This window comes from Ursus arctos, unplaced genomic scaffold, assembly GCF_023065955.2.
Source record: "Ursus arctos isolate Adak ecotype North America unplaced genomic scaffold, UrsArc2.0 scaffold_10, whole genome shotgun sequence".
Classification (NCBI taxonomy): Eukaryota; Metazoa; Chordata; class Mammalia; order Carnivora; family Ursidae; genus Ursus; species Ursus arctos.
The window spans coordinates 49889330-49915959 of NW_026622764.1; the positions used below are offsets into that span (position 1 = coordinate 49889330).

General features: G+C 38.5%; 1 protein-coding gene across 12 annotated transcripts in view; it reads right to left on the reverse strand.

Annotated features, from left to right (window-relative positions):
- Window positions 1-26630, reverse strand: part of MTRF1 (mitochondrial translation release factor 1) — a 70750-nt gene that overhangs the window by 19237 nt on the left and 24883 nt on the right. For 10 of the 12 annotated variants that reach the window (XR_008957957.1, XR_008957958.1, XM_026493355.4 and 7 more), the window contains 3 exons: window positions 26357-26464; window positions 15818-15990; window positions 9909-10026 (listed from right to left, as the gene is read on the reverse strand). Coding sequence is in view for 10 of the 12 variants with exons in the window: in XM_026493355.4 (XP_026349140.2) it covers window positions 9909-10026; window positions 15818-15990; window positions 26357-26464 (399 nt within the window). In the remaining 2 variants the exon portion in view is untranslated. Of the gene's footprint in view, window positions 1-7893; window positions 7991-9908; window positions 10027-15817; window positions 15991-26356; window positions 26465-26630 lie in introns of all 12 variants that reach the window. The other 2 variants (XM_057308324.1, XM_057308332.1) reach the window with 1 other exon arrangement.

Sequence of the window (26630 nt, forward strand, 5' to 3'; positions counted from 1 at the left end):
AAGGTACATTAAAAGGATTACTCTCCACGACCAAGTGGGATTTATTCCTGGGCTGCAGGGGTGGTTCAATATCTGCAAATCACTCAACGTGATAAACCACATTAAAGAAAGGATAAAGAACTATATGATCCTCTCAATAGATGCAGAAAAAAAAGCATTTGACAAAATACAGCATCCATTCTTGATTAAAAACCCTCAAGAAAGTAGGTATAGAGGGAACATACCTCAACATCATAAAAGTCAGATATGGAAGACCCACAGCTAGTATCAACCTCATTGGGGAAAAACTGAGAGGTTTACATCTATGGTCAGGAAGAAGACAGGGATATCCATTCTCACCATTACTATTTAACGTAATACTGGAAATCTTAGCCTCAGCAATCAGACTACAAAAAGAAATAAAAGGTATCCAAATAGCAAGGAAGAAGTTAAACTTTCATTATCTGCAGATAATGTTACACTCTTATGTAGAAAACCTGAAAGACTCTACCAAAAAATTGCTAGAACTGATACAGGAGAAGTCAGCAAGCCATAGTATATAAAATCAATGCACAGAAATCTGTTTCATTTCTATACATCAATAATGAAGCAGCAGAAAAAGAAATCAAGGAGGATTTCAAAAGAAATCAATCAAAAGAAATCAAAAAGAAATTTACACTTGCACCAAAAACCCTAAGATACCCAGGAATAAACCTATCCAAAGAGGTAAAAGATCTGTACTCTGAAAACTATAGAATACTTATGAAAGAAATTGAAGAGGACACAAAGAAATGGAAAAAACATTTCATGCTCATGGGTTGGAAGAACAAACATTGTTAAAATGTCTATACTACCCAAGGCAATCTATACATTCAATGCAATCCCTATCAAAATAACACCAACATTTTTTATAGAGCTAGGACAATCCTAAAATTTGTATGGAACCAGAAGAGACCCCAAACAGCCAAAGAAATCCTGAAAAAGAAAAGCAAAGCTGGAGGCATCAGGATTCCAGACTTCAAGCTATATTACAAAGATGTCATCATGAAGACAGTACGGTACTGGCACAAAAACAGACACATAGATCAATGGAACAGAATAGGAAACCCAGGAATGGACCCACAACTATATGGTCAACTAATCTTCGACAAAGCAGTAAAGAATATCCAGTGGAAAAAAGAGTCTCTTTAACAAATGGTGTTGGGAAAACTCAACAGCCACATGCAGAAGAATGAAACTGGACCACTTTCCTACACCATACAGAAAAATAAATTCAAAATGTATGAACCATCAAAATCCTAGAGAAGAACACAAGCAGCATCCTCTTTGACCCTGGCCATAGCAACTTCTTACTAGACACGTCTCCAAAGGCAAGGGAAACAAAAGCATAATGAACTACTGGGACTTCATCACGATAAAAAGCTTCTGCACAGCAAAGGAAACAATCAACAGAACTAAAAGGCAGCCTATGGAGTGGGAGAGGATATTTGCAAAAACCTGATAAAGGGTTAGTACCCCAAATCTATAAAGAACTTATCAAACTCAATACCCAAAAAGCCAAATAATCCAGTTAAGAAATGGGCAGAAGACATGAATAGATATTTTTCCAAAGAAGACATCAAAGTGGCCGACAGATACATGAGAAGATGCTCAACATCACTCGGCATCAGGGAAATACAAATGAAAACCACAATAAGATGCCACCTCACACCTGTCAGAATGGCTAAATTTAACAAGTCAGGAAACAACAAATGTTGGTGAGGATGCAGAGAAAGGGGAACCCTCTTATACTGTTCATGGGAATGTAAGCTGCTGCAGCCACTCTGGAAAACAGTATGTTTTCACAACTCAAAAAAGTTAAAAACAGAACTACCCTATGACCTAGCAATTGCACTACTAGGTATTTACGCAAAGGATACAAAAACTCAGAGTGGAAGGGGTACACGTACCCCAATGTTTACAGCAGTAATGTCCACAATAAGCAAACAATGGAAAGAGCGCAGCTGTCCACCAACAGATGAATGGATAAAGAAGATGTGGTGCATATATATATATACACAATGGAATATTATTATTCAGCCATCAAAGAGAACGAAATCTTGCCATTTGCAACAACATGGATGGAGCTAGAGTATTATGCTAAACAAAATAAGTCAGTCAGAGAAAGACAAATACCTTACAATTTCACTCGTGTGTGGAATTAAGAAACAAAAGAGATAAACATAAGGGAAGGGGAAAAAAAGAGAGGGATGCAAAGCATAAGAGACTCTTAATGATAGAGAACAAACAGGGTTGATGAAGGGGAAGTAGGCGGGGGATGGGCTAAATGGGTGATGGGCATTAAGGAGGGCACTTGTTGTGATGAGCACCGGGTGTTACATGTAAGACATGAATCACTAAACTCTACTCCTGAAACCAATATTACACTATATGTTAACAAGAATTTAAATAAAAATTTGAAAAAGAAAAATATTTATATATATAACATATCCATAATGGCACATTACTCAGCCATAAAAAAGAATTTAAAAAAAGAATGAAATCTTGCTATTTGCAACAACATGGATGTAGAGGGCATAATGGTAAGTGAAATGTCAGCTAGAGAAAGACAAATACCAGTGATTTCATTCATATGTGGAATTTAAGGAACAAAACAAACACACAAAGAAAAACGAAGACGAAAAAACACTCTTAAATATATAGAACGAAATGGTGGTTACCAGAGGGCAGGTAGGTAACGGGGATTAAGGGTACAGTTATTGTAATGAGCACTGAGTAATGTATAAAATTGTTAAATTATGTATACATATTATACATATATATACACACACACACACACTATATATTTGAAACTAATATAACAGTGTAAGTTAATTACACTGGACTTAAAAATAATAATAAAATGAATAGAAAAAAATAAAAATGACTGTACAGTTGATCTTTGAACAACACAGGTTTGAACAGCACAAGTTCACTTATACACAGATTTTTTTTACAATATAGAATTATAAATGTATTTTTCCTTCCTTTTGATTTTCTTAATAACATTTCCTTTTCTCTAGCTTAATTTATTATAAGAATGCAGTATATAGGGAACACCTGGGTGGCTCAGTTAAGCGTCTGCCTTCAGCTCAGGTCATGATCCCAGGGTCCTGGGATGGAGTCTGCATCGGGATCCTTGCTCAGCAGGGAGCCTGCTTCTCCCTCTACCTCCCTCTCTCTCTAACAAATAAATAAAAATTTAAAAAAATCTTTAAAAAAGAGAATGCAGTATATAATACATACAACACAAAATCTGTGTTAATCACTGTTTATGATATTGGTAAGGTTTCTTTCTCGTTAACAGTAGGCTATTAGTAGTCAAGTTTCGAGGTAATCAAAAGTTATATGTGTATTTTTGACTGCAAGGGGCTGGGGGGGTTAGCACCCCTAATTTCCATGTTGTTCAAGGATCAATATATAGATGTTGTATATATTGTTGTTGTACATAGAAACCGACGAAGAGAAACAAAACTCTTTACAAGGAAGAGTTTAGAGTGAATGTTTCTCGGTTGTCTGGGCTCTAAATTCAACTAAACCCACATCTAATCATGCATGTTTTTGTTAGCCAACTTCTGGATTTGGGTGGGTTTCACCCACTGTGTAGCCCACTTACTAGCCCAAATCTAGACCTGAAATAGTGACCCTTGAAATTTCAGGCTGTGCTGTTTTTAACTTTGTTGCTCCCACTCTGAAGGTCTGTGTCCAATCCCACTCTCAGGTACATGAGAGGTGAAAAGTACTTTTCTTTCTGAATCACAAAACCCAAAAACCATATTAGCTTAGGCCAGCTGAACTGATATAGTGGCAACTATTTTGGTGGAGACTTTAAAAATTCCTATAAAATTCTACTGTCCCCAAACAAAATTCTACTCTCCAAATTATGTTTTCACTCTGTCTAAATAAGCTACAATCTACACCTGCTAATACTTTTAGCAGAAACACCTAGGTTTCACCTCTACTATTCTTTCTTTTTTGAATGTTAATGATATTTTTAAATTTTAACCCTCCAAGGTACTATTACTGCTGCTTTATACAGTTGGTTTTTTTTTTACTATTATTAACATATAGCATATTATTTGTTTCAGGGGTACAGGTCTGTGATTCATCAGTCTATTAGCTTATTATTTTTTATTTTTTTAAAGATTTTATTTATTTATTTGACAGAGAGAGAGACAGCCAGTGAGAAAGGGAACACAAGCAGGGGGAGTGGGAGAGGAAGAAGCAGGCTCCCAGCGGGGCAGGGAGCCCGATGCGGGGCTTGATCCCAGAACCCTGGGATCATGCCCTGAGCTGAAGGCAGAGGCTTAACGACTGAGCCACCCAGGCGCCCCTATTAGCTTATTCTTGACTGCTTTACTGAAGCTTTGTGTTTGGGCTGGGGCACCAACTTGCTTTCATCTTCAGGCATTTGCCTGGAGCTGTCCTGGATCTGCTATTTTTTTTTTTTCACCACCCAAAAGGATATGAAAATACTCATTTCAAGGCGGCTAGACATTCATAAGCTTTCCTTAAAATTCCTCTTCTTCTCAGCCCACTGGCAGGAAGCTTTGCTTATACATTGGCGCTATCCAGTGGCTCAGGTCGGAATTTTTAGCTTGAAACTCTCACCAGCTCAGTAATTCCCAAGGGAATCACTTGATCATATATTTTAATATACTTTCTATAGAGGAGTATTGAATCATATGTATTCCTTAGGAATAGAGGATTAGGGTAGGGGGAGGTAAGCTGAATAATAGAAGAGCTGTTGAAATAAGATGCTGGGGTTGTTAAAAAACTGTAAATGGGCTTTGAAATACAAACAAACAAACTTTTCTCAGTGTTGTTTCAGTACTCTACAGGAGATTCCAAAATTCCAGGTAGCAATAGTACTGATTGGGTATTTAATATATATTTGCTAAATAACTACATTTATTACTTAAAAGATTTTCAATTATAAATGAGAACAAATATACCATATTTATTCTGAATAGCTCATTAAAAAAGATGAACATCTCTGAACTTGAGATGCATCTTACACTCATTGGCTTATGATAGCTTAATTGGTAGTGTTTTTTATAGTTCTTCCTAGTAAAAAAAAAAGTGATGGGTCTTTCAGTTGATGAGTTCTTAGATTAGCTGAAAGAAATTACACATAATCAAAGCTTAAATAAAAATCCTGTAATCTTACAAGTACAAAATGAAGTAAAAAATTAAATTTGATTTGGAAGAATTAGGTATTATCCATAATCTATGATGATGAAGGAATACAGTGTAAGAATTACAGAGGCCCACTTTCGCTAACTGGTAAGAAACTAGAAAGCTTGCTTGAAAGCACAAAATATTAATGTCTTCACCTTGATTTGATAAATTTACCCAAAAAAAAAGTAACTTTTCCCTGAACAAACATTTAACCATACCCCATGGTACCATTCTTCCAGTGGTTGAAAACTGGAGTTCTATTGAAGCAGTAGGTTAGAAAAAAATGTGTCTTCAGAGTCCATTTGTAAGAGGGGAATGGAAGAATGACCTACAGCTCTCACTTTCAAGTCTAGCAGGGACATAGTTCCTTAGACGTGGAGTGGACAGAATAGAAAAAAGGCTGAGTTTTCTTTGCAATAGATGCTGAAATCACAGTAAACCTCCAAGTACACAGTTGACTCAAGAAATCACTTGCTCATAACAACATGGATTCATAAGAGTCAGTACCCCTTGTAATGCATTGCCTAAGGGAAGGTTTGAGGGTAAACTCTAAGGCCTCTTTTAAGTCAAAGAACTAGATCTAAGTGGCTAAAAGCTAATTTGGCCCAAGGTAAGTTTGGCAACAAAAACACTGATCACTTTTTGTAAAGTCATTATTTATGGCTGCACAAGAGTGTAGGTTTTAAAATATTCTGGTTCATTTTTATCAGAATTTTTATCACTTTTACCTGACTTTTTCGCATTTTAATTTCTAATTCAGCTTCAACTCATTATTACTATTCTGGACAGTTTATAATATAGAATAATATCCTGCAATACAAGGTTAAGGTAAAACATTCTAAGTATCCAAAAATTTGTGGATTTCTTAGGTAAATTCTGGTAAGTTACAAAAATTATCACCTCATTTTTAGTGAGAAAGGATATATTTCTATGTGCAAAGAAAAGAATTCAAAAGAATTCAATACACCAAAGATATATACCAAGAGTGGTTATTGGGAATGGTTATAGATGTTTTCTGTTCTTTTGCTTATGTACATATTCTCAGTTTTTACAGTTTCTTATGGAATAAAAATCAAAGAAAACTTGAGAGAGATTATAAAATTACCCTGTTGCTGGATATTTAGGTTACATTAACGTTTGCTATTATAAACAGTACAAGCCAAAATAATTGGCTGAAAATGAATTTTAAAATTTAAAGGTAACATCTGACTTCAAGATGGCCTCCTCATTTAAAAATCACACGAAAACAACAAGAACGAGAAACAGAAATACAAAATAAAAACAGGTGATGCACACAGCCCCAAACAACATATATAAAGGCGGAAAGCATATGGAAGAATGGTAGATGACCTAGCAGTGGGGAGGAAGGTTAAACGCAATTCCCTGTAGTGGGAGAGCTGACTACAAACTAGCCTCTTTGCCCTGCTGAGTACCAGAAAGGCTCAGCAATTGAGACACCAGGTACTTCACAAGTTGGGGGCTAAAAACAGAAAGTCTTGAAGTAGATGTTTAAGTCCCCTCCCTTGATCTGTAGGAGGCAGAAGGTATAGTTTTTGGAGAATTGAATGAGGGAAGTTTGACCTGAGACTTGGTACAAAGATGAGTAAGTATAAGACTGGGACTGAAAATAAGAGGAATAAGTAAATTTATTTATTGAATGGTGAGACCCTGACCTTACTCTTAAAGGTATCTCAGGATACATCTCAGGGTCCTACTCAGGAGAAAACAAACTATCCAAGTGAAAACATGGAAAACATTGACATTTGGTAGTCCCTAATAAAAAAGCTAATTAATCGTCTAACTGCCCTACAGTGAAACTTACTAGCGGGTAAGTGGCACCCAAGCACTCAGAGCTTTTAGAACCTCACTCTTATTATGAATAGACATAGACAACGAAGAGTTCCTAGACCTTCCTAACCAGAAAGTACGAGTGAAACGGAAAAAAATAAACTCAAAGAAAATGGGGACATTGCAGGAAGCAGAAAAAAACTTCAAAAATTAATATTTTTGAATAAAAAAAGAAAAATGAATCGATAATAACAAAAGGATGCTATAAAAATGGGACAATTCTGAGAATTAAAAAAGAGCTTGTGAAAATTTAAAAAAAGAACAAATTTTTAAAATTCAGTAGAAGTGCTGGGGGAAAAACCTAAAACACAAAGTGATAGACAATGTGAAAGGAAAAAAAAGAAGACAAACAATAAATCCAAGAGGTCTAACATCTGACTCACAGAAATTCCAGGAAGAACAAAGAAAACAGTAAATAAGAAATTATTGAAGAAAATATTTCAGAACTTGGCATGTCTGGGTGGCTCAGTTGGTTAAGCATCTGCATTCAGCTCAGGTCATGATTCCAGGGTCCTGGAATCGAGTCCCACATCAGGCTCCTTGCTCAGCGAGGAGCCTGCTTCTCCCTCTGCCTGTTGCTCCCCCTGTTTGCGCTCTAACAAAACAAAACAAAACAAAACAAGACAAAACAAAAGGCATGAGTCTCCATATTGAAAGCAACAAATACAATGAATGACAGGGGCACCTGGGTGGCTCAGTTGGTTAAGCGTCCAACTCTTGATCTCAGCTCAGGTCTTGATCTCAGGGTCACGAGTTCAAGCACTGCATTGGGCTCCATGCTGGGCTAGGAGCCTACTTAAAGAAGAAATATGGGTGCCTGGGTGGCTCAGTTGGTTAAGCACTTGCCTTTGGCTCAGGTCATGATACCAGGGTCCTGGGATCGAGTCCCACATCGGGCTCCCTGCTCCATGGGGAGCCTGCTTCTCCCTCTGCCTCCTTCTCTCTGTCTCTCATGAATAAATAAATAAAATATTTTTTAAAAAATTAAAGAAAGAAAAAATGATGAATGACAAAAGTCTTAAATGTTCTAAGTGGAAATGATTTCCAATCAAGTATTCATGGTTGGTGAAGTTTGAGGTTAGAATAAAGCTATTTTCAAAATACGTATGTCTCATGCATCTTTTCTCAGGAAACCACTTGAAAAAGGACTTCACTAAAATGAAGGTATAAACTAAGAGAGATGAGATGGGATCCAAGAAACAGGAGGATCTAACACAGAATAGGGTCAAAGGGAATTCCCTGTCAGTGTCCAGAACAATCTCTGCTTTGCAGCCCTGGAGAGCAACCACTCTAGATGAGAGCAGATTAAGGGAGAGCTCTATCAGAGGTGTTGCCACCCGCGTTAGCCCTGTAGAAAATTGGGTTAATTTCATTTTACAGAGCTTTTGGAAGATCAAGGAAGACTCAGAGTCTAAGAGAAGCAATGAAGTAATGATTAACTCTAGGAAATGAAATCACAGTGTAAGTCTCCCCTGCTATCAGAAAGTAGAACAGTCCTATGAAATCTTTCATAGGCTGAAATGCTGTGAAGAGCACTTACCATTAAGTTATATGGAAAAATTTTTGAGCATTCCCAGACCCCCCTCAAAAAAACTGTTATTAAAACACATCTTGCTAACAGATGCACAAAATAAATTGGGAAAATAAACTGAGATAGAGCCCAGATGCTCACAGACAGAGTTCAAAGCTGTGGCAGCTTGAAGCTGAGATGCTGATATGGTTCCAGGGAAGGAGCTGGGGCGGGGCGGCTCTCCTTGCCCAGGGTGTGCCAAGCTTCTACAACAGTTAGCTGCAAAATAAATGCTGAACGCTATTTTTGCTTTTCACCTTTTTTTGTAAAAATGAAAATCCTTTTTAGATTTCAGATTTAGATTTGGTGAGAACAGGTATAATGTAGGTCTTTCATAAAAGTGAAGCAGCTTCATGTGAATTTTTGAAAAGTGGTGGGTTACCTGTATGCTGCCTGGCTCAGCAGTGAACACTATATACTTACTCTTTACATGAAAGTAGTGAAGATTAATTTTGCCAAAATATAAACATATTAGGAAGAGGAAAAGAGGATATTATGAGAGCCTAGTCTTCATCTACTACATTAAGAAGTCAATATGTATGTAATCTTACAACTAGTCGATCAGAAGAGCAAGATATGCCTAATATTTGGATACACAAGGTAATTACCAGAAAAAATAGCTAAGCGTTTAAACTGATTGCCTGTAGGTAATGGGGCTTTAGGGTCAAGGAAGGAGGGAAGGGGAAGAAAAAGAAGTGCAAGGAGCTGCTGATTTTTGTTATAGGACTTTCCCACTGGCCTTTAAAACCATTTAAAATTTAATAACATCAAAATTAATTTTAAAAAGGAAAGAAATTTTAAAAGCTTAAAATTTAGTTTAAAATCTGAAAAATGACAGAAGTATTTAAATCACTGAAAGGGCTGCAAAACTACCTCATAGTATACCAAAATTACCAATATTAAAACACCAGTATTAACGTATCACAGACTAGTGGAGCCAGGGGTCAGTCTATAAGAGGACAAAAGTGCCATTGCAGGGCCATGTCCAGGACTGCTTTCGTGTTTGTTTTTAGGCTGAGACACCTCTGGTTGCTCACCGCTGTCCAATATACCTGGGCCGCTTCTCTGAATAGGTCCGCTCAGCATCTGCATCCTGAGAGAGGTGCCTCTTGCAAACAGAAGTGGAATGTGAACACACTGGGGACCTGAGACCCATGACTCCAGTGTCACCTTTTAAAGGGTCTGTGCAAGAAATGAGACACTAACACAAAACCATTTTCTTCTCAATGTTGAATAGTTTTATAAGACTTAAAAACGGGTCCAAAGTACAAACGCAAACAGACTTGATTACCTGTGGGGATATGGACAAGTCTGACCGCGCTATCAGTTGTATTAACATGCTGCCCTCCTGCTCCTTTGGCTCGAAATGTATCTATTCGCAAATCCTTGGGGTCCACCTTCACATCTACCTAGAGCAAAAGGGACAACGGAAGTCAATTCCACACTCAACAAACACTTTAATACTAAGTTTATTTCAAGATTTTTCAAATAAACTTTTTTTGTTCTAAGTCATAGCCATTAGACCAAGAAATAGCTCATACCAATGAAAGAACAGTAAACTCCCTATTTCAATGGATGCTATTTTTTGACACTGACTTATGATGCTAGAAGATCACTGAGTTGTGCAATCTTTCAAGTTTCATCATCCATTATCCCACAAAGCCACAGGATAGAAAATACACGCTCTCTCTCTCTATATATATGTATGTGTGCATGTGTGTGTGTGTGTGTATACATAAAGTTGATCCTCATTATTCCCTGATTATGTATTTGCAAATTCACCCACTTTATTTGTTCCCTAAAATCAATTATTGCAGCATTCTCACAGTAACTAGCAAACAAGTGCAGGGAAGCAAAAAAATCCAAGTTGTTCTATACATGCTCATTCCCAGCTGATGTCCAATAAGGTGACACTTTGCTTTCTTTTTTCAGTCTGACCACAGAATGAAGACAGGAGGGGGCAGAGCAGTATAGTACAAGAAGCTCTGGCACTCGGGTCAGTTGGACGGGTTTGTGAGCCCCAATTCTGGCTTCTGGTAGTGAAGTGGCCTCAGGCAGGTCACCCAACACTTCTTTTTTTTTTTTTTTAAAGATTTTATTTATTTATTTGACAGAGATAGAGACAGCCAGTGAGAGAGGGAACACAAGCAGGGGGAGTGGGAGAGGAAGAAGCAGGCTCAAAGCGGAGGAGCCTGATGTGGGGCTCGATCCCGTAACGCCGGGATCACGCCCTGAGCCGAAGGCAGACGCTTAACCACTGTGCCACCCAGGCGCCCCACCCAACACTTCTGAATCTCATTTTCTCTTTCTAAAATAAAGGAAATAGAGTCTACCAGAATGGGTTACTTTTTTTGGTTTTTAAATTTTGTTTATTGATTGATTTGGATGGGTTACTTTTAAGATTATAATCTACGTAAGATACATAGATACAGAAATATACATAGGTATATAAACATGTATACGTACACATGCACACACACACACACACACACAAATAGTTACAAAATACACTTTTTCAGGGAAGAACTAACATCTTATTTCACATTTATCATTCATTTGCATGAATGACAGACAGCAAGTATGACTCTTCTCTTTGTAAAGCATAGTAATAACGGTCAGTTTTAGAATCTAATGTACAGCATGGTTATTCGTTTTCTCTAAAATATGTACTATACTGTGAAAAAAAAAAAGATTATTCAGCTTTTGATAAAATACGCCAGTGTCGGCTACCTTAAAATTTCAATAAACACTAAAGAGATAAAGAACAATTTCCCATTTTTTGTGGTTACAGTATATTAAACAGTTCTATAGCAAATATATGTATATTCTATGTCATATTCTCCCAAATGTTATAGAAACTACCTAATGACTGCTGGGAAATTCTGAACAAAGAAACAGTGACTTAATAATATACAAAGAATTTTAAATGTCAATTAAGAGAATAATAAGACTTCGCTCTTTCATGAAAATCAAACTCCACTACATGGGTTTAATTTTCAAGCACATGAAGAGAATAAGGGGATGGGTGAGAACGGTGGAAGGATTAAGGAGAGAAGCAAGACAACTCAATAGCTTTGATTTCCAAATGACGTAAATGATTCCGTACACCAAAAATGAAATTAAATAAAAGAGGAAGGAAAAATCAAATCCTAATATTCAATAGGAAAAGAAACCTATGAATCAAAATATTTACCATAATGATATCATAACCACACAGAAAAACACTATTTCAGATGGTCTTTGAACATCGTGTCCTGACTATGCTTTCTTGGTGGACTATATTCTAAGGACAGAAATCTTAAACATTACTCAGTTTACTAAGTAATTTTAAAACAGTTTTTATATATGCTATATAATAAGGAAAAAAAGTAAATATATTAATGTGATTAAGAAATAAAATTTTTACTCTAAGTGGAAAGAGATATAAATATAAAATGCAAGATGGTGAGGGGGGGAAACTCCCTGTAATGTTAAATTTGAGTAGGTAATAATAATTTGAACCAGTGTTAAAATCATATGTATCTCCTAGCTCTGTCCACAGAAGAATCTAAATGTAAGCACATGTTAGTAATAATGAGCACACCTAGTACCTAGATCTTGATTTCTGGATACATTTCTCACTGAAAGAAATGAGATCTGACTCCAAGTCTGAGGCAGAAAGGCAGAAGGTGGGCTTAGGATATCGAATTATACCAGAAAGCAAGGATACGCTCAAAAATTGATGGGGTCATTTCAAAAGCGACTGCCCTGAAAAGGCTAATACTGGCTAAATCAGGGACAAATTTGAACATCAAAACCAACAGTGATTATACCCCACAGAATTTAAAAAACAAATGTGTAAGTCTATAATGAGTTCAATAGATGAAACAATATTGAGTTTATGATGAGGTGAAATGAAAGAGAAAGCAAGCAAGAAGGAAGGAGGAGAGAAGGTAGTAGGGAGGAAAGTTCTTGACGGAAGACAATGCCAGTTAATAAATATAGAAGAAATGACAGAGTTACAAAATCACCATCTTCCACACCAAACGAAATAACTGATTCAGGCAAAAAAGATCACTAATGGATGTTAAGATCGTGGAAGAAAAGTTGTTGGAAATAGGCTATATGTATCCTAGAGATTACTCAGTAACTGCAAAGAGAAAAATATGCTTTTACAATGGAGATAATCTTGTGGTCACCATGTTTAATCTTCGCTGAGAGTGAGACGATCTGATATTATGTGCTTTCTGGTTAGATGCAACATGAATAGAACTACACCTTTAAAGCATTCCTGCTCAAAACGTGTGACCTGAATGCAATGAGATAAAGGGAAAAGTTAAAGAGTACCAAGAGGAAACAAAGGAATCCAGAATGTGGGACACTCTACAAGACAATGGCTCCAGACTCTTCAAAAAATTAATGTCACTAAAAAAAAAAAAAAAAAGGTTGTGGGGTGCCTGGATGGCTCTGTAGGTTGAGTGTCCAACTCTTGATTTTGGCTCAGGTCATGATCTCAGGGTCATGGGACTGAGCGCCTCATCAGGCTCCATGTTCAGTGGGGAGTCTGCTTGTCCCTCCCTCTCTGCTCCTCCCCACAGATACTTGTGTGCTCTCTCTCTCATAAATAAATAAATAAAATAAAATAAAATAAATAAACAAAATCTTAAAAAGAAAAATTTGGGAGACTGTCCCAGACTTAAAGATATATAACAATTAATGGCAATGTGTGAAACTTGATGGGATCCTGATTAAAAAAAAAAAAAAAAGCTTCAAAATAACTGCACAGAACTCCTAAAACTCTTGGAATTCCCTGTGATAAGAGTGATAAAGGTATTTTGTTATTCATAACAAGCCCCTTTTTGAGTCTGTATTAATAAAAGGTAATTTTTGGAAAGCCTCTAGTAACTACAGGATGGGGGCTGTCACGGGAACCAACCCCCCCACAACTTCCAGGGAAGAGAAAAGGACTGGAGGTCAAATTAATCCATAATGCCCAATGATTCCTTCAATCATGCCTATGTATGGAGGCCTCCATGAAAATCCTGAAAGTGCAGGGTTGAAAGAGCTTTCAGGCTGGTGAACATGTGGAGGTGCTGGGAGGGTGGCACCCCAAGAGGGTATGGAAGCTCTACACTTCTTCTTACGTACTTTGCCCTACATGTCTCTTCCATCTGGCTATTTCTGATTTGTATCTTTTGTAATAAACTACTTTTTGTACTAACTCATTTCTATAAACCACTTTAGTAAATTACTGAGCCCAAGGAGGGGGTTGTGGAAACCTCTCACTTCATAGCCCTCGGATGGAAGCACAGGTGACAACCTGGTCTTGTGATTGGCCTCTGAAGTGGGAGGGGAGGAGTCTTGTGGGGCCGAGCTCTTAGCCTGTGGGGTCTGATGTCATTCCCCAATAGATGGTGTCAGAATTGAGTTAAATTGTAGGACACCTACTTGGTGTCCACAGAGAATTGAAGAAATTGCTTGGTAGGACAAGAAACGTGACACATTTACAGGGGAGAAGTATTCTGTGAGTACACAGACGCACAGGAGTTTTTCCTAGACAATAATATTATAGGCTTATGGTTGATTTTCATAGATAATGGCATTTTTTTTCAAATGATTTTTCAATCTTATTATTGATATTATACAAAGGTCTCCAATCTATTGGTTCCCGGATATAAGTGCATAACTCTTAGTGTCTCATTTAATCCCTATAGAAAAATTATGGGGTTGGGGCATTTGGATGGCTCAGTTGGTTAAGTGTCCAACTCTTGATTTCAGCTCAGGTCATGATCTCAGCATCATGAGATCAAGCCTCACATTGGGTTCTATGCTAGGTGTACAGCCTGCTTAAGATTCTCTCTCTTTCCCTCTCCCTTTGCCCTTCCCCCCCCACCAAAAAAAAGAAAAATTATGGGGTTGGAGGTATTATACCCATTTTACTTATTTATTTTTTAAGTTATTTAAGTTCAGTTAAGATATAGTGTAATATTAGTTTTAGTAGAATTTTGTGACTCATCACTTACATACAACACCCAGTGCTTATCACACAAGTGCCCTCCTTAATGTTCATCACCCACTTAGCCCACCCCCAACCTACCTCCCCTCCAGCAACCGTCCGTTTGTTCTCTATAGTTAATAGTCTATTTTATGGTTTGCCCCCCTCTCTCTTTCTACCTATGTTCATGTTTTGTTTCTTAAATTCTGCATATGAGTGAAATCATATGGTATTTGTCTTTCCCTGACTGACTTATTTTGCTTAGCCTAACACTCTCTAGCTCCATCCACATAGTTGCAAATGGCAAAATTTCATTCTTTTTGATGGCGGAGTAATATTCCATTGTGTATATACACCACAACTGCTTTATCCATTCATCAGTCAATGGACAGATAATGGTACTGTTTAGGTAGAAGAATTTCCTATTCTTAGGAGATGTTAAGTTGAAGATTTGAGGGATAAAGTCTCACAGTGTCTGCTATATTCTTTATTTTTTTTTAAAGATTTTATTTATTTATTTGACAGGAAGAGAGACAGTCAGCGAGAGGGAACACAAGCAGGGGGAGCGGGAGAGGAAGAAGCAGGCTCCCAGCAGAGGAGCCTGATGTGGGGCTCGATCTCAGAACGCTGGGATCACACCCTGAGCAGAAGGCAGACACTTAACGACTAAGCCACCCAGGCACCCCTCTACTATATTTTTTATAGTTACTAAAAAAAATGTATATATACACACACATAGGAATCCAGCAAATGTGGCAAAATGTAAACAGGTGTTGACTCCAGGTGAAGGTTATATAAATTTTTAGTGTGATATTCTTTCTATTTTCTGTATGTTTAAAATAAAATTTTAAAAAGTTAGGAAAAAAATATAGGCAATATGGCTGTATTCAATAAGACATAGACCCAATATAGATATTCTATCACCGACCTCAACAAATTATCTGTGAAAATCATATTTTTCTTAGGATAAAACTTGAGCAACAACATTTTAAAAGCTTTGTGAATTCTGTTTTATGAAGAGAATTGGCTTCTGTTTAAACAAAACAAAATACCTTGGTCAGGCATCAGCAGGGCAGCTTTACCTGGGAAAGAATTAAGGATTTCCCAGTAGAGACTGCAAAGTTCCATGTGTAACCCTCAAAATCACAGTTTGCTAGAAGCTAAGCTTTCTCGGCACAATAGCCATTAAGTCAGAGTAAGTTTTCAATGCCTCCAGGTGAGGTTACCTCATCTGGTTGAGGGAGGACGATAACAGACATGGTTCCCGTGTGAATGCGCTGCATCCTTGACGACAGGCCCACCTCAGGGATTCGCTGAACTCGGTGAATCCCACCTTCATACTTGAGATGCTTATAGACACTGTCACCAGAAATTCGGGCAGCTGCATGATGCAGCCCACCTAGGAACATGAAATCCAAAAATGTTAATGAATTCTACTTTGAAAGGGATCTGGATTTTAAATACCTTTAATCTCAGGCCTGAATGTAAGATAGAGCCAAAGATGAGAACATAAAGTAGGTACAAAACTGTATTTTCCCAATGTCAATGTATTCATATACAAAAGGAAATATACCAAAACATTATTTATGCTTATTTCCGGGGAACAGAAGAACAATGTATTTTTTGTTTTACTTTTTATACTTTTTTTGTTTCCAAATTTTCTGTAATCGACAAATTTTTTTAAATAAAAATATTACTAGAAAAAATACCGGGATGTTTTCTGCATCGAACTGCCCTCTGCAATCTTAGGCTGATACGGTGCCTATGTAAAAGGATGTTCAACAATGTAACAATTTAATAATGCTGGATAACTCTATAGGTCCTTCCAAGTCAAGAACCTATTGAAATTTAGCTACTGCTTATCTGTAGAGTGTGAAGATAAGCACAAAAAAAATCTTAATGCCTAGGCTAGTCTCTTCTTACCGGACATGTTTTTTTTAAACCTTTTTATTATAAAATAACATCCAGACATTAAAAAAAACCACATGAATCAAATGGTTTAATGACCACAAGATCAAGAAAAAGAACTTTGCCAGTCACCCAAAAGCTCTCCCATGTGCTCCTTTCCAGTTACAATCCCCTCCCTTTCTCACAAGTAACTATGATCCTGACTTTTATTCCTTTGTTATAGTTTTATTACCCAAATGTGCTACAGTTTGGTCTTGTCCATTTAAAAAAGTTTGACGTCCTCTTTTTTTAAAGTTTATTTATTTATTTTTAGTAATCTCTACATCCAATGTGGGGCTCGAACTCATGACCCCATTACCAAGAGTCGCATGTGCTTCCAACTGAGTCAACCAGGTGCCCCTTAAAGTCTGATGTCTTTTAAATCTTTTAATCTATACGTTCATTACCCACTTCTTTTGTTGTGTACAAATTATCTGTTGAGGAGCCTGGATGTTGACCTGTAAAATTTCCAGCAGTATGAATCTGCTGACTGCATACTCTTGGTGCAATTAATTCAATGTGTTCTTCTACTACCCTCTGTACCAGCTATGATTTGGCAGATGGATCCAGAGACCGGATCAGACACCAGCTTGAGCTCCTTGGCAAGACTACAGGAGGCACATAATGACTGTTTTCTTTCTTTTTATGGTCTTGGCAGCCTTTGATGTTTAATGTACCATCGGTTATAAAATAGTGATAGTCTAATTCTGTAATTTCTTTGTCACGTATTATTAGCTAAAATAATTTATAAAGAGACATTTCTCCTTGTCTACTAGTTGATTACCCTGGGCTAGAGTTATACAGGAAAGGCAGGATAAATGCTTGATTCTGTTCCCTTACCCATTTTACCAATATATGTGTTTTGCAATATAATGAATTAGGGTTAATCATCTGATGATGACCAATTATTTTTTAAAATATTATTATGAATTCAAGGATTTGAATACACCTAGCACATTTAAACCAATGCAAGTACTAGGATTGAGGCTCAACTTATCCATCTTTGGCCAGCAGGAGCCTCTTCCGGTTAATTTCTGAGTTCTTTTTGACATGCCTCTTGTTATGGTATAACAAAATATTCCAGGATTATCCTGAACATTTCTTGCCCCAGACCTGGAATCAGTGATCTCTCCAAGAAGTCTTGGTTCCTTTCAGAGAGAAATAATACTTCAATTTTTTTACCCCTCCTCCCACTCATGCGCTCTCTTTCTTTAAAATAAAAAAATCTTAAAAAAAAAAAAATCAGAGATCCCTAAGCTCAGAATTCCTCTCATATAATGAAATCTACTGCATAGGCGGGTATCATCTGGCTTTCAAGTTGCCTTGTAGGACCTGGGACTCGTGGGACCAGCACAAAAATGCTGATATTCTAGTTACTGTTTCTATGAGTAATAAACTGTCCTCCATCTCTGACCCATGAAACTGTGGCACACTAACTTGTTAGCTTGCAAGCAGGGTAAAATCTCAGACCATGTGCAGTTTTTGACAATTGGTACTTCCAGTGTAAATTCAAGATGAAGGCTTTTTCTCTTACCACTCTTGTCTTCTGTACCAAGAATCTTGGTTCTCAGCGACAAAGATACTACAATTAGAATATCTTATAAGGACTCATCTACTTTATTCCACAGTACACAACAACAGTCTCAGAATAACAATATGAGTTCTGCCACAACATGATTACTAAAAACATTAAAACTTTTTGCATATGCTCTTCCTGTTCTTCCCCCATTTTTCAAATGGCTGAACTCTATACTGTCAGATCTTATAGTTGTTATATACTGTATTCTTCCCTCTTACTCCTCAAATAGACCTAGTCTATTTTTTTTTTAGATTTTGTTTATTCATTAGAGAGAGAGAGCACACACAAGCGGGGGTGGGGGGGTGAGGCAGAGGGAGAAGCAGGATCCCTGCTGAGCAAGGAGCCCAATGTGGCACTAGATCCCAGGACTCTGGGATCATGACCTGAGCCGAAGGCAGACACTTAACCGACTGAGTTACTCAGGCACCCAGATAGACCTAGTTCTACAGGTAGCCACATATTTGATGTTCACCCCGACTCCTTATGTCCATACTTCATATTTTAGCTATCTAAAGTCCTGTTTTCTAGTAGATTCCTCAGAAAGGGACCACGAGAAAAGTGTTTCCTGAATTCTTGCATATTGATAAGTTTGTACTCTTACACTCATAAGTCAGTTTTGCTGCTTATAAAATCCTTAACTCAAACTTCCTTTCTTTGCATTAATTATGCTGCTACCGCTGCTGTCATGTTCCTAATATGCTTCTAATGAAGACACAGTGCTATGATGTCAGATCGAACCCACTTGGTTTCTAAAGTCAGCACGGTGGGGGTACCTGGGTGGTTCAGTCAGCTCATTGTCTGACTCTTGGTTTCAACTCAGGTCGTAATCTCATGGGTCATGAGATTGAGCTCTGCGTCGGGCCCCCAGCTCAGCCGGGAGTCTTCTTCTCTCCCTCTCCCTCTCTCCCTCCTCCCACTCACACATACTTGCTCCCTCTCCCTCTTTCAAATAAATCAATCTGAGAAAAAAAAAAGTCAGCATGGTAGATAAAAATTGGGCATAGTTTTAGATTACCCTAGAAAACGCCTAAGGAAGGTACCTTATCAGAGATTGACCTACTGTCTCTTAGTAAGTCCAATACAGGGATGCCTGGGTGGCTCAGTTGGTTAAGCGTCTGCCTTCAGCTCAGGTCAGGATCCCAGGGTCCTGGGATTGAGCCCCACGTTGAGCTCCCTGCTCAGTGGGGAGTCTGCTTCTCCCTCTCTCTCTGCCGCTCCCCCTTGCTTGTGTTCTCTCTCTCTCTGTCAAATAAATAAATAAAATCTTAAAAAAAATTAAGTCCAACAGAGCCAGTCTTCCTCCAGCGATAGAACAGATTACTGTTTATCTTCTTAGATACCAGATAAAGAAGCTGACAAGCATTTAGGGTCAGATGATATGAAAAATATAATTGTTTACCATTCACACTCAGTACAGTAAGATGTTCAATTATGAAAAATACCCAAAAACTGAGTCAGAGGGAGGCCACAACAATTGAAATTTTCCATCTCACCATCATTCTGTACTTTTAAAATTATTCCCCTTACTCTCTTTACCTACTTCATGTTGAGGACACATACTTGAATTTCTATGACCTAAAAGGAGAAGGCTGCAGCTTTACTGTACAGATTACTAGAGCCAATCTCAGGCTGCCTGGGTTCAAATTTAAGCTCTTCTTCCTAGTTGTGTGTCCATAGGCAAGTTACTTCATTTGTTCATGCCTTGGTTTCCTTTTTTGTAAATGGTAATTATAACTAGGGCTACAGCACTGCATACCTGAATGAGAAGCCACTCACATTGCAGATCATGTGAGCTGTGCTTCCAGGCATGTGTAAGTACACGACATAGCCCTGAATTCAACCCCCCTCCCTCCAAGGGTTGCTGTGAGGAGTAACTGAGATAAACACTTGTAGAGTGTTTAGCAGTGTTGACATTTACCATCAGTAAGTATCAGTAGTAACTGCAACTGTATCATTGGCTCTCCTGGACCAGTTCGATATCATGTGGAAGAGAATGATGATCAAGATCCCTGTAAACTAAATTATGATGGAAGCAGGAGAGTTGATAGACCTCTGAGATAGAGGACAGTGAGGTGCACTGCTGGCCTTGCCAGCTGAAGGATAACTGCCTTCAGTGGTCCTCATTGATGGGTATGGAGAAAAAAGCATTTGTTAGATCAACAGCTGCATCCCAGGTGCCAGGGGGTGTGAACCGCTCAAGCAATGAAACCGCATCTGGTATAGCAGCTGTAATTAGAATCACCAGATGGTTAAGCTAATAATAATCCACTGTCATGCACTGAGATCCATCTACCTTCTTTATAGGTCAAAAAAACCAGTAGAATGGGGATGGCGTAGGAATGACTAACTTTGCATCTTTCAAGTCCTTCATGGTGGCATTTATCTCTGCAATCTCTCCAGGAAGGCAGTATTGCTTTTGGTTTCTATTTTCCTGGGTAGAGGCAGTTCTAGTAGCTTCTATTTGGCCTTTCCCACCATAACAGTCCTCACTCCACAGGTCAGGAAAAGAACATGGGGATTCTGCCAGCTGCTGAGGCTATCTGTTCCAATTATGTATCCAGAACTGGGGAAAATGCCACAGGATGGGTTTGGGAGCCCACTGGGCCCACTGTGAGAGGGACCTGAGCTAAAACTCTATTCATCACCTGACCTCCACAAACCCCTTCTCTAACTGATGGGTCACAGAGATGTTCTGGGTCTCCTGGAATTAGTATCAGTTCAGAGCCAGCATCCCTGCAAAGTCTGGTTATTTCCGTTTCTCCAAGGCACAACTACCCTGGGAAAAGGCCACAGATACCTTTTGGAATAAGGCTGGGAGAAGGGTTAACAGTATAAATATTTGGCAATATTCTGGGGTCCTTTCTCAAGGGGATCCAGCCTCCCCTATATTCAAGGGATTTCAGCCTACAAACTGGCTCAGGTCTGAGAACTGATTGAGGGGTCATGACTTGTTTTTATGATTAAAGTTACATTTCTGTTCACTTGATCTCGAACTTTTCTGCTCATACAGATAGGTAAGAATTTACTAGGCTTCCTATCTATTTTACTTCTAGGGGCAGCATGATCAACTAGCCAATGGCACACGGCTGCACAAGTCAGACCACTCCAATTGCTGCTTTGGCCCTGCCGTCCCTGGCAGTAACCACACCCACCTGGCCTTTGGCTGAGGAGTGCTACCCCTTGACCCTCGTCACCCTGAAATCCAATGACCCCCAGCGCATTTACGTTTCCCAATTCAGTTACCAGAGTTCCCACTGTCAAGTCTGGCCCACAGAGAAAAGCCATCACAGAGCTCTTCAAGGATGCCAGTGCTCCCCTTCCAAATTTATTTCTCACACTTGTGGTAAGAAGTATGTCTTCTGGACACGTAAAATTAACCACCAAATTACTTGAAGTAACCTCTCCCTGACTTTAACTGGCAAGCAGAAAATAACAAAACATAATTATAAACATCAATCTGTTGGGAGGGAGGAGATAACATAACATTTCACAGAATCCCTTTAACTTGGAAGATATTTCAATTTATCAGATGCCAGGTACAGAGAATAACAGTGTTGGACCTATACTACATACCCAGAGCTAATCCCCTCCCCTGCTGCCACAAAAACTATCTCGTAATCATTTAGGACTATTCATGGAATGTTTGAGTACTGTCCCTATCTGTACCTCCCATCACAAAACTACAAGGCTTTAAGTCACCTGATGCATGAATTTTTGCCTGAAAGTATGTTTCTTTTCAACCTTAGCTTTCAGTGCTGTGTGAATCTGTGAGTTCCTCTCCATTTCAATTAAATATTAAAAAATATATATGTGTATATATCTATCTATCTATCTAAAATTTAGTATGCACATTTTATAAGGTAGGTGCTTTTCACCCCTTCTCTATGTTAGTCTTCCTATTCATATCATTTTCTTCTGATTATAAATAAATCGATTTTTAAATATCATTTTCTAATTTTAATGAGTAGAGGTTTATTCCTGGTCTTTAATTTTAAAGGTATAAGAGTAAAATATTTAAATTTTTCCTTCCTTAAAAAACAGTCCTGTTGATTTTTAAAAATTTTTTAAAAATCTTTTTATTTTTGAGGTAGGCTCCATGCCCACTATGTGGAGCCCAATGCCGGGCTTGAACTCACAACTCTGAGATCAAGACCTGAGCTGAGACCAGGAGTTGGATGCTCAACCAACTGAGCCACCCAGGTGCCCCTGTCCTTTTTACTTTTTAAAGTATCTTTATTTTATTTTGCCAGTAAGCAAGTCTATATAAAAAGGTTTCCCAACCATTGTCTAGGGATTGTTTAGGCTGCTCTATGTCCCTGGAATAGAATCTCTTCCTGTTATTACTGAGTTCATCTTTCATTCTTAAACACTGGATTCAAAATAACAGAGAGGTAATTGCTGACATTTGCCACTATTCTTTTATAATGCTGCTGTTTCTAAAGATTTTTATTATTATTTTTAAGCAAGCTCTACACCCAACGTGGGGCTTGAACCTACAACCCTGAGATGAAGAGTCACATTCTCTACCAACTGAGCCAGGCAGATGCCCCAAAATGCTGCTGTTCCTGATTATATTCCCCTTAAAACTCTCTCATCTTTAGCTTCCATAATATTATACTGTCCTCACCGTTTCTCTGCTTATCTGACTCCTCTCTTTCTTTTGCCAATGAGTCAGTCTTTCTAAATGTGGAATTCCCTAAGGTTTGGCACCCTGAATGTTCCCTCTCCCTAGACTCTACCTCACATATTCTCTCAGCGTCAGACATTACCTCTGAGCTAACGGCTACTGAATCTCTCTCCTTCATTCTGCTCTCTCACCAAAGCTCTGCTGACACAACTTCAGCATTTATTGGATATTTCTAAATGGGTGTTCACCATAACCACAGAATTAGTAATTCAAAAACAACTTACATTATTCTTCCCGAATGGGCTCTGCTTTCCAACCTGAATGAATACCACAGTCTTTCTGGCTAGGAAGATTAGAATCCCCGTGGCTCATCTTGTTTGTGTTAGAACAAACTACTGGGAGGTAGTTGGCTCTGGATCTGACAAACTTAAGTTCAATCCCAGGACTGCCTTTACTAACTGTGTGATCTTGGATTAGTCACTTACTCTCTGAGCCCAGCTCCTCATCTGTAAAATGGGATAACTACTATCTATCTCACAGGGCTGCTGAGGATCAGATCACCTACACTGCACGCAGGACACAGGGGCAAGCACTGGCCTCTCTTTTGTCCGTTCTCCCTTTGAAGGTCTGCCACAGGTCTACTGCAGGTTAAGTCTTTTTTTTTTTTAATATTTTATTTATTTATTTGATAGAGAGAGAGAGAGAGAGACAGCCAGTGAGAGAGGGAACACAGGCAAGGGGAGTGGGAGAGGAAGATGCAGCCTCCTAGCGGAGAAGCCAGAACGCTGGGATCACGCCGTGAGCCGAAGGCAGACGCTTAACGACTGCGCCACCCAGGCGCCCCGGCTGCAGGTTAAGTCTTAGTCATACCTGGATCACTCTAATAACCTCTCTCTGCAGCCTTAAATCTAGCCTCTTGACCCCTTCTGCACACTGCTGTCTAAATAATCTCCCTAAGACATGTATTTCTCAAATCTGTGCTTATTGTTTTAAAGATTTATTTATTTATTTGAGAGAGAGAGCAAGCGAGTGGGGAGGTGGGGAGGCAGAGGGAGAGAGAGTCTGAAGCAGCCTCCACACTGAGCACAGAGCCCCATGGGGAGCCCAGTCTCACAACCCCGAGATCATGACCTGAGCCGAAACCAAGAGTTGGAAACTTAACCGAGTGCACTACCCCAGCTCCCAAATCATATGCTTACTGATAAAATCTTCAATAGGTCTCTACTCTCCAACAATCAGGGCCTGTTCTGCTTTTAAGGCTGTTCAAACTCTACCCCCTTGAACTCATTTCCTTAGTCTTCCCATCACATACTCCGGTTTCTCTTGTGATCATATAAATCTTTCACTTTTTACGATGTCTTCCTATCACAAATACGCTCTGGGTAAACTGGCTTCTTCATTGTCTTACACACACACCAAGGTCTTTCCCACCATCACGTGGTTGCTCTGGTTATTTCTTCCCTCTGCTCTCAATTCCTCTTCCCTGACCACTGGCCATATTTAAAACTGGTACCAAGGGACACCTGGGTGGCTCAGCCAATTAAGCATCTGCCTTTGGCTTGGGTTGTGATCCCAGGGTCCTGGGATTGAGCCCCATATGGGGCTCCCTGCTCAGCGGGGAGCCTGCTTCTTCCTCTCCATCTGTCTGCCACTCCTCCTGCTTGTACTCTCTCTGTCAAATAAGTAAAATCTTTAAAAAAAATGAAAAATTAAAAAAATAAAATAAAATAAAACCTGTACCAAGCACAGCTTACTTATTCTAGATACTGGCTTTCATTTTTCTGCATTGTTTAACTTACTTTAATCCTCTTTCCCCACTTTTCCTACTATATTATTGGGTATCAATGTATAAACAAGAAGAAAAAAACTTTCATGCGGCTTAAAACAGTGAGGAAAAAAAGAATTACTATCAGATGTTCTGATTTAGTATAATTTGAGTATTTAAAAGTTTAAGGACTTGAGGTGCCTAGGTGACTCAGTCAGTTTAGTGTCCAACTCTTGGTTTCAGCTCAGGTCATGATCTTAGGATTGTGGGATCAAGCCCTGTTTGGGCTCTGTGCTCAGGGGGAGTCTGCTTGGGATTCTCCCTCTCTCTCTGTCCCTCCCCCTGCTCATTCTCTTTTTCTCTCTCTAAAATAAATAAATCTTTTAAAAAAATTAAATAAAAGTTTAAGGACTTGTATTGTTTGCTATTATTTATACTGTGTAAGTTTTTATCAGCCCAACTAGAGTGGTGTCTTAAAAATAAAGACAAATGATTAACTTTTTCTGCATTTCCATAAAAATTGAAAAATCAAAAAAAGGAGAATAGATGCAAAGTCAGGAAACTCACACAAGATGCTAAAAGGGAAGATAGAAAAAAATGCTAATAAGGACAATGAATAAAGAAGTTGAGAGAATAAAAATGTGAGAAAAAATTTTATGAGATAACATGAAATAGGAATTTTTTTTTTTTAAGGTTTATTGATTTATTTTAGAGAGAGAAAGAGAGCACAAGCAGGGGGATGGGCAGAGGGAGAAGGAGAAGCAGACTCCCCGCTGAATGTGGAGCCCAACTCCACGCCACTGGGGCTTGATCTCAACACCCTGAGATCATGACCCGAGCCAAAATGAAGAGTCAGCTGCTTAACTGACTGAGCCACCCAGGGGCCCTGGGAGAAGGTTATTTTTAACTTCAACATTACAATGATAAGAATATAAGACAGATGGAATATATTCAAAAGAGAGCTTAAAAAAAGTTCATAAAATCCTTTATGAAGAATGATTTCAATGGATTTGGCAGAGTGATGAGGAGAGGCATAAGGCTGAAACACTGGCAGACCAGATCCTGGGAAAGATTATTCTGTTATGTGCACTTAACCTTCGAGATTTTAAAAATTTAAGAAGTTTGGGTGCCTGGGTGGCTCAGTTGCTTAAACATCCAACTCTTGATTTCAGCTCAGGTCACGAGCTCTGCGCTGATGGTGGAACCTGCTTGAGATTCTCTCTCTCCCTCTCCTTCTGCCCCTCCCCTCTCTCTAAAAAAAATTTTAAGAATTTAAAAAAAATTGAATATATCATTTGCCACTTAGTTTAATTGATAATACTTTCAGATTGTTATCACATAAATGATAAAGTTCTTTAGAGCAAAAAACTTTAATGTATTTTTCTTTGAATACAGAGAACAATGATTTTCAAGGCAAGGTATATATCTATCCTCTCCAGCGAAATTTTCTCTAATTCAGACATCCCTTCCTTCACTACCTCCCACTCTCTTCTCGAAGTTAAGACCTCTACGATGATAAAGCTGCTGAGATTGATGAGCCTGCATAACAGCATTTAGTAGATATAGATAAAATGTTTTTAAAAAAATGGGACAACAGAGGGCTCCTGCCTTCAGCTCAGGTCATGATCCCAGAGTCCTGGGATCAAGTGCCACATCGGGCTCCCTGCTCAGCAGGGAGTCTGCTTCTCCCTCTGCCTCTCCCCCAACTCATGTGTGCGCGCTCTCTCTCTCTCTCTCTCAAAAATAAATAAAATCTTTTAAAAAATGGGACAACAGGGTTCTAATCAAGATCAGAGGTAAAATAATTTTCAGCATCATCTATGGACAAAATCCTCAAATATGCCTACCATAATCAGCTGGTGTATAATTCAGGAGTTCAAATTTCCAGTTTTTATAGCTTGAATAATTCTGGTACATGTCAAATATTTCCCGAGTAAACTGTTGGCAGATATCACCTAAAAAATGCAAAAAATATTCAGTCAGCACAGATTTTTTTAAGAGAGGCATCTTAGGTACAGGTCCCTTCAGAAATAAGGAGTAACTGTTTCCCTAGTGAAACACATTTAGTGGACTTTTAAAGTTATAGCGTGTCAAACCAAGGTAAAATTTAAGTATTTTTTT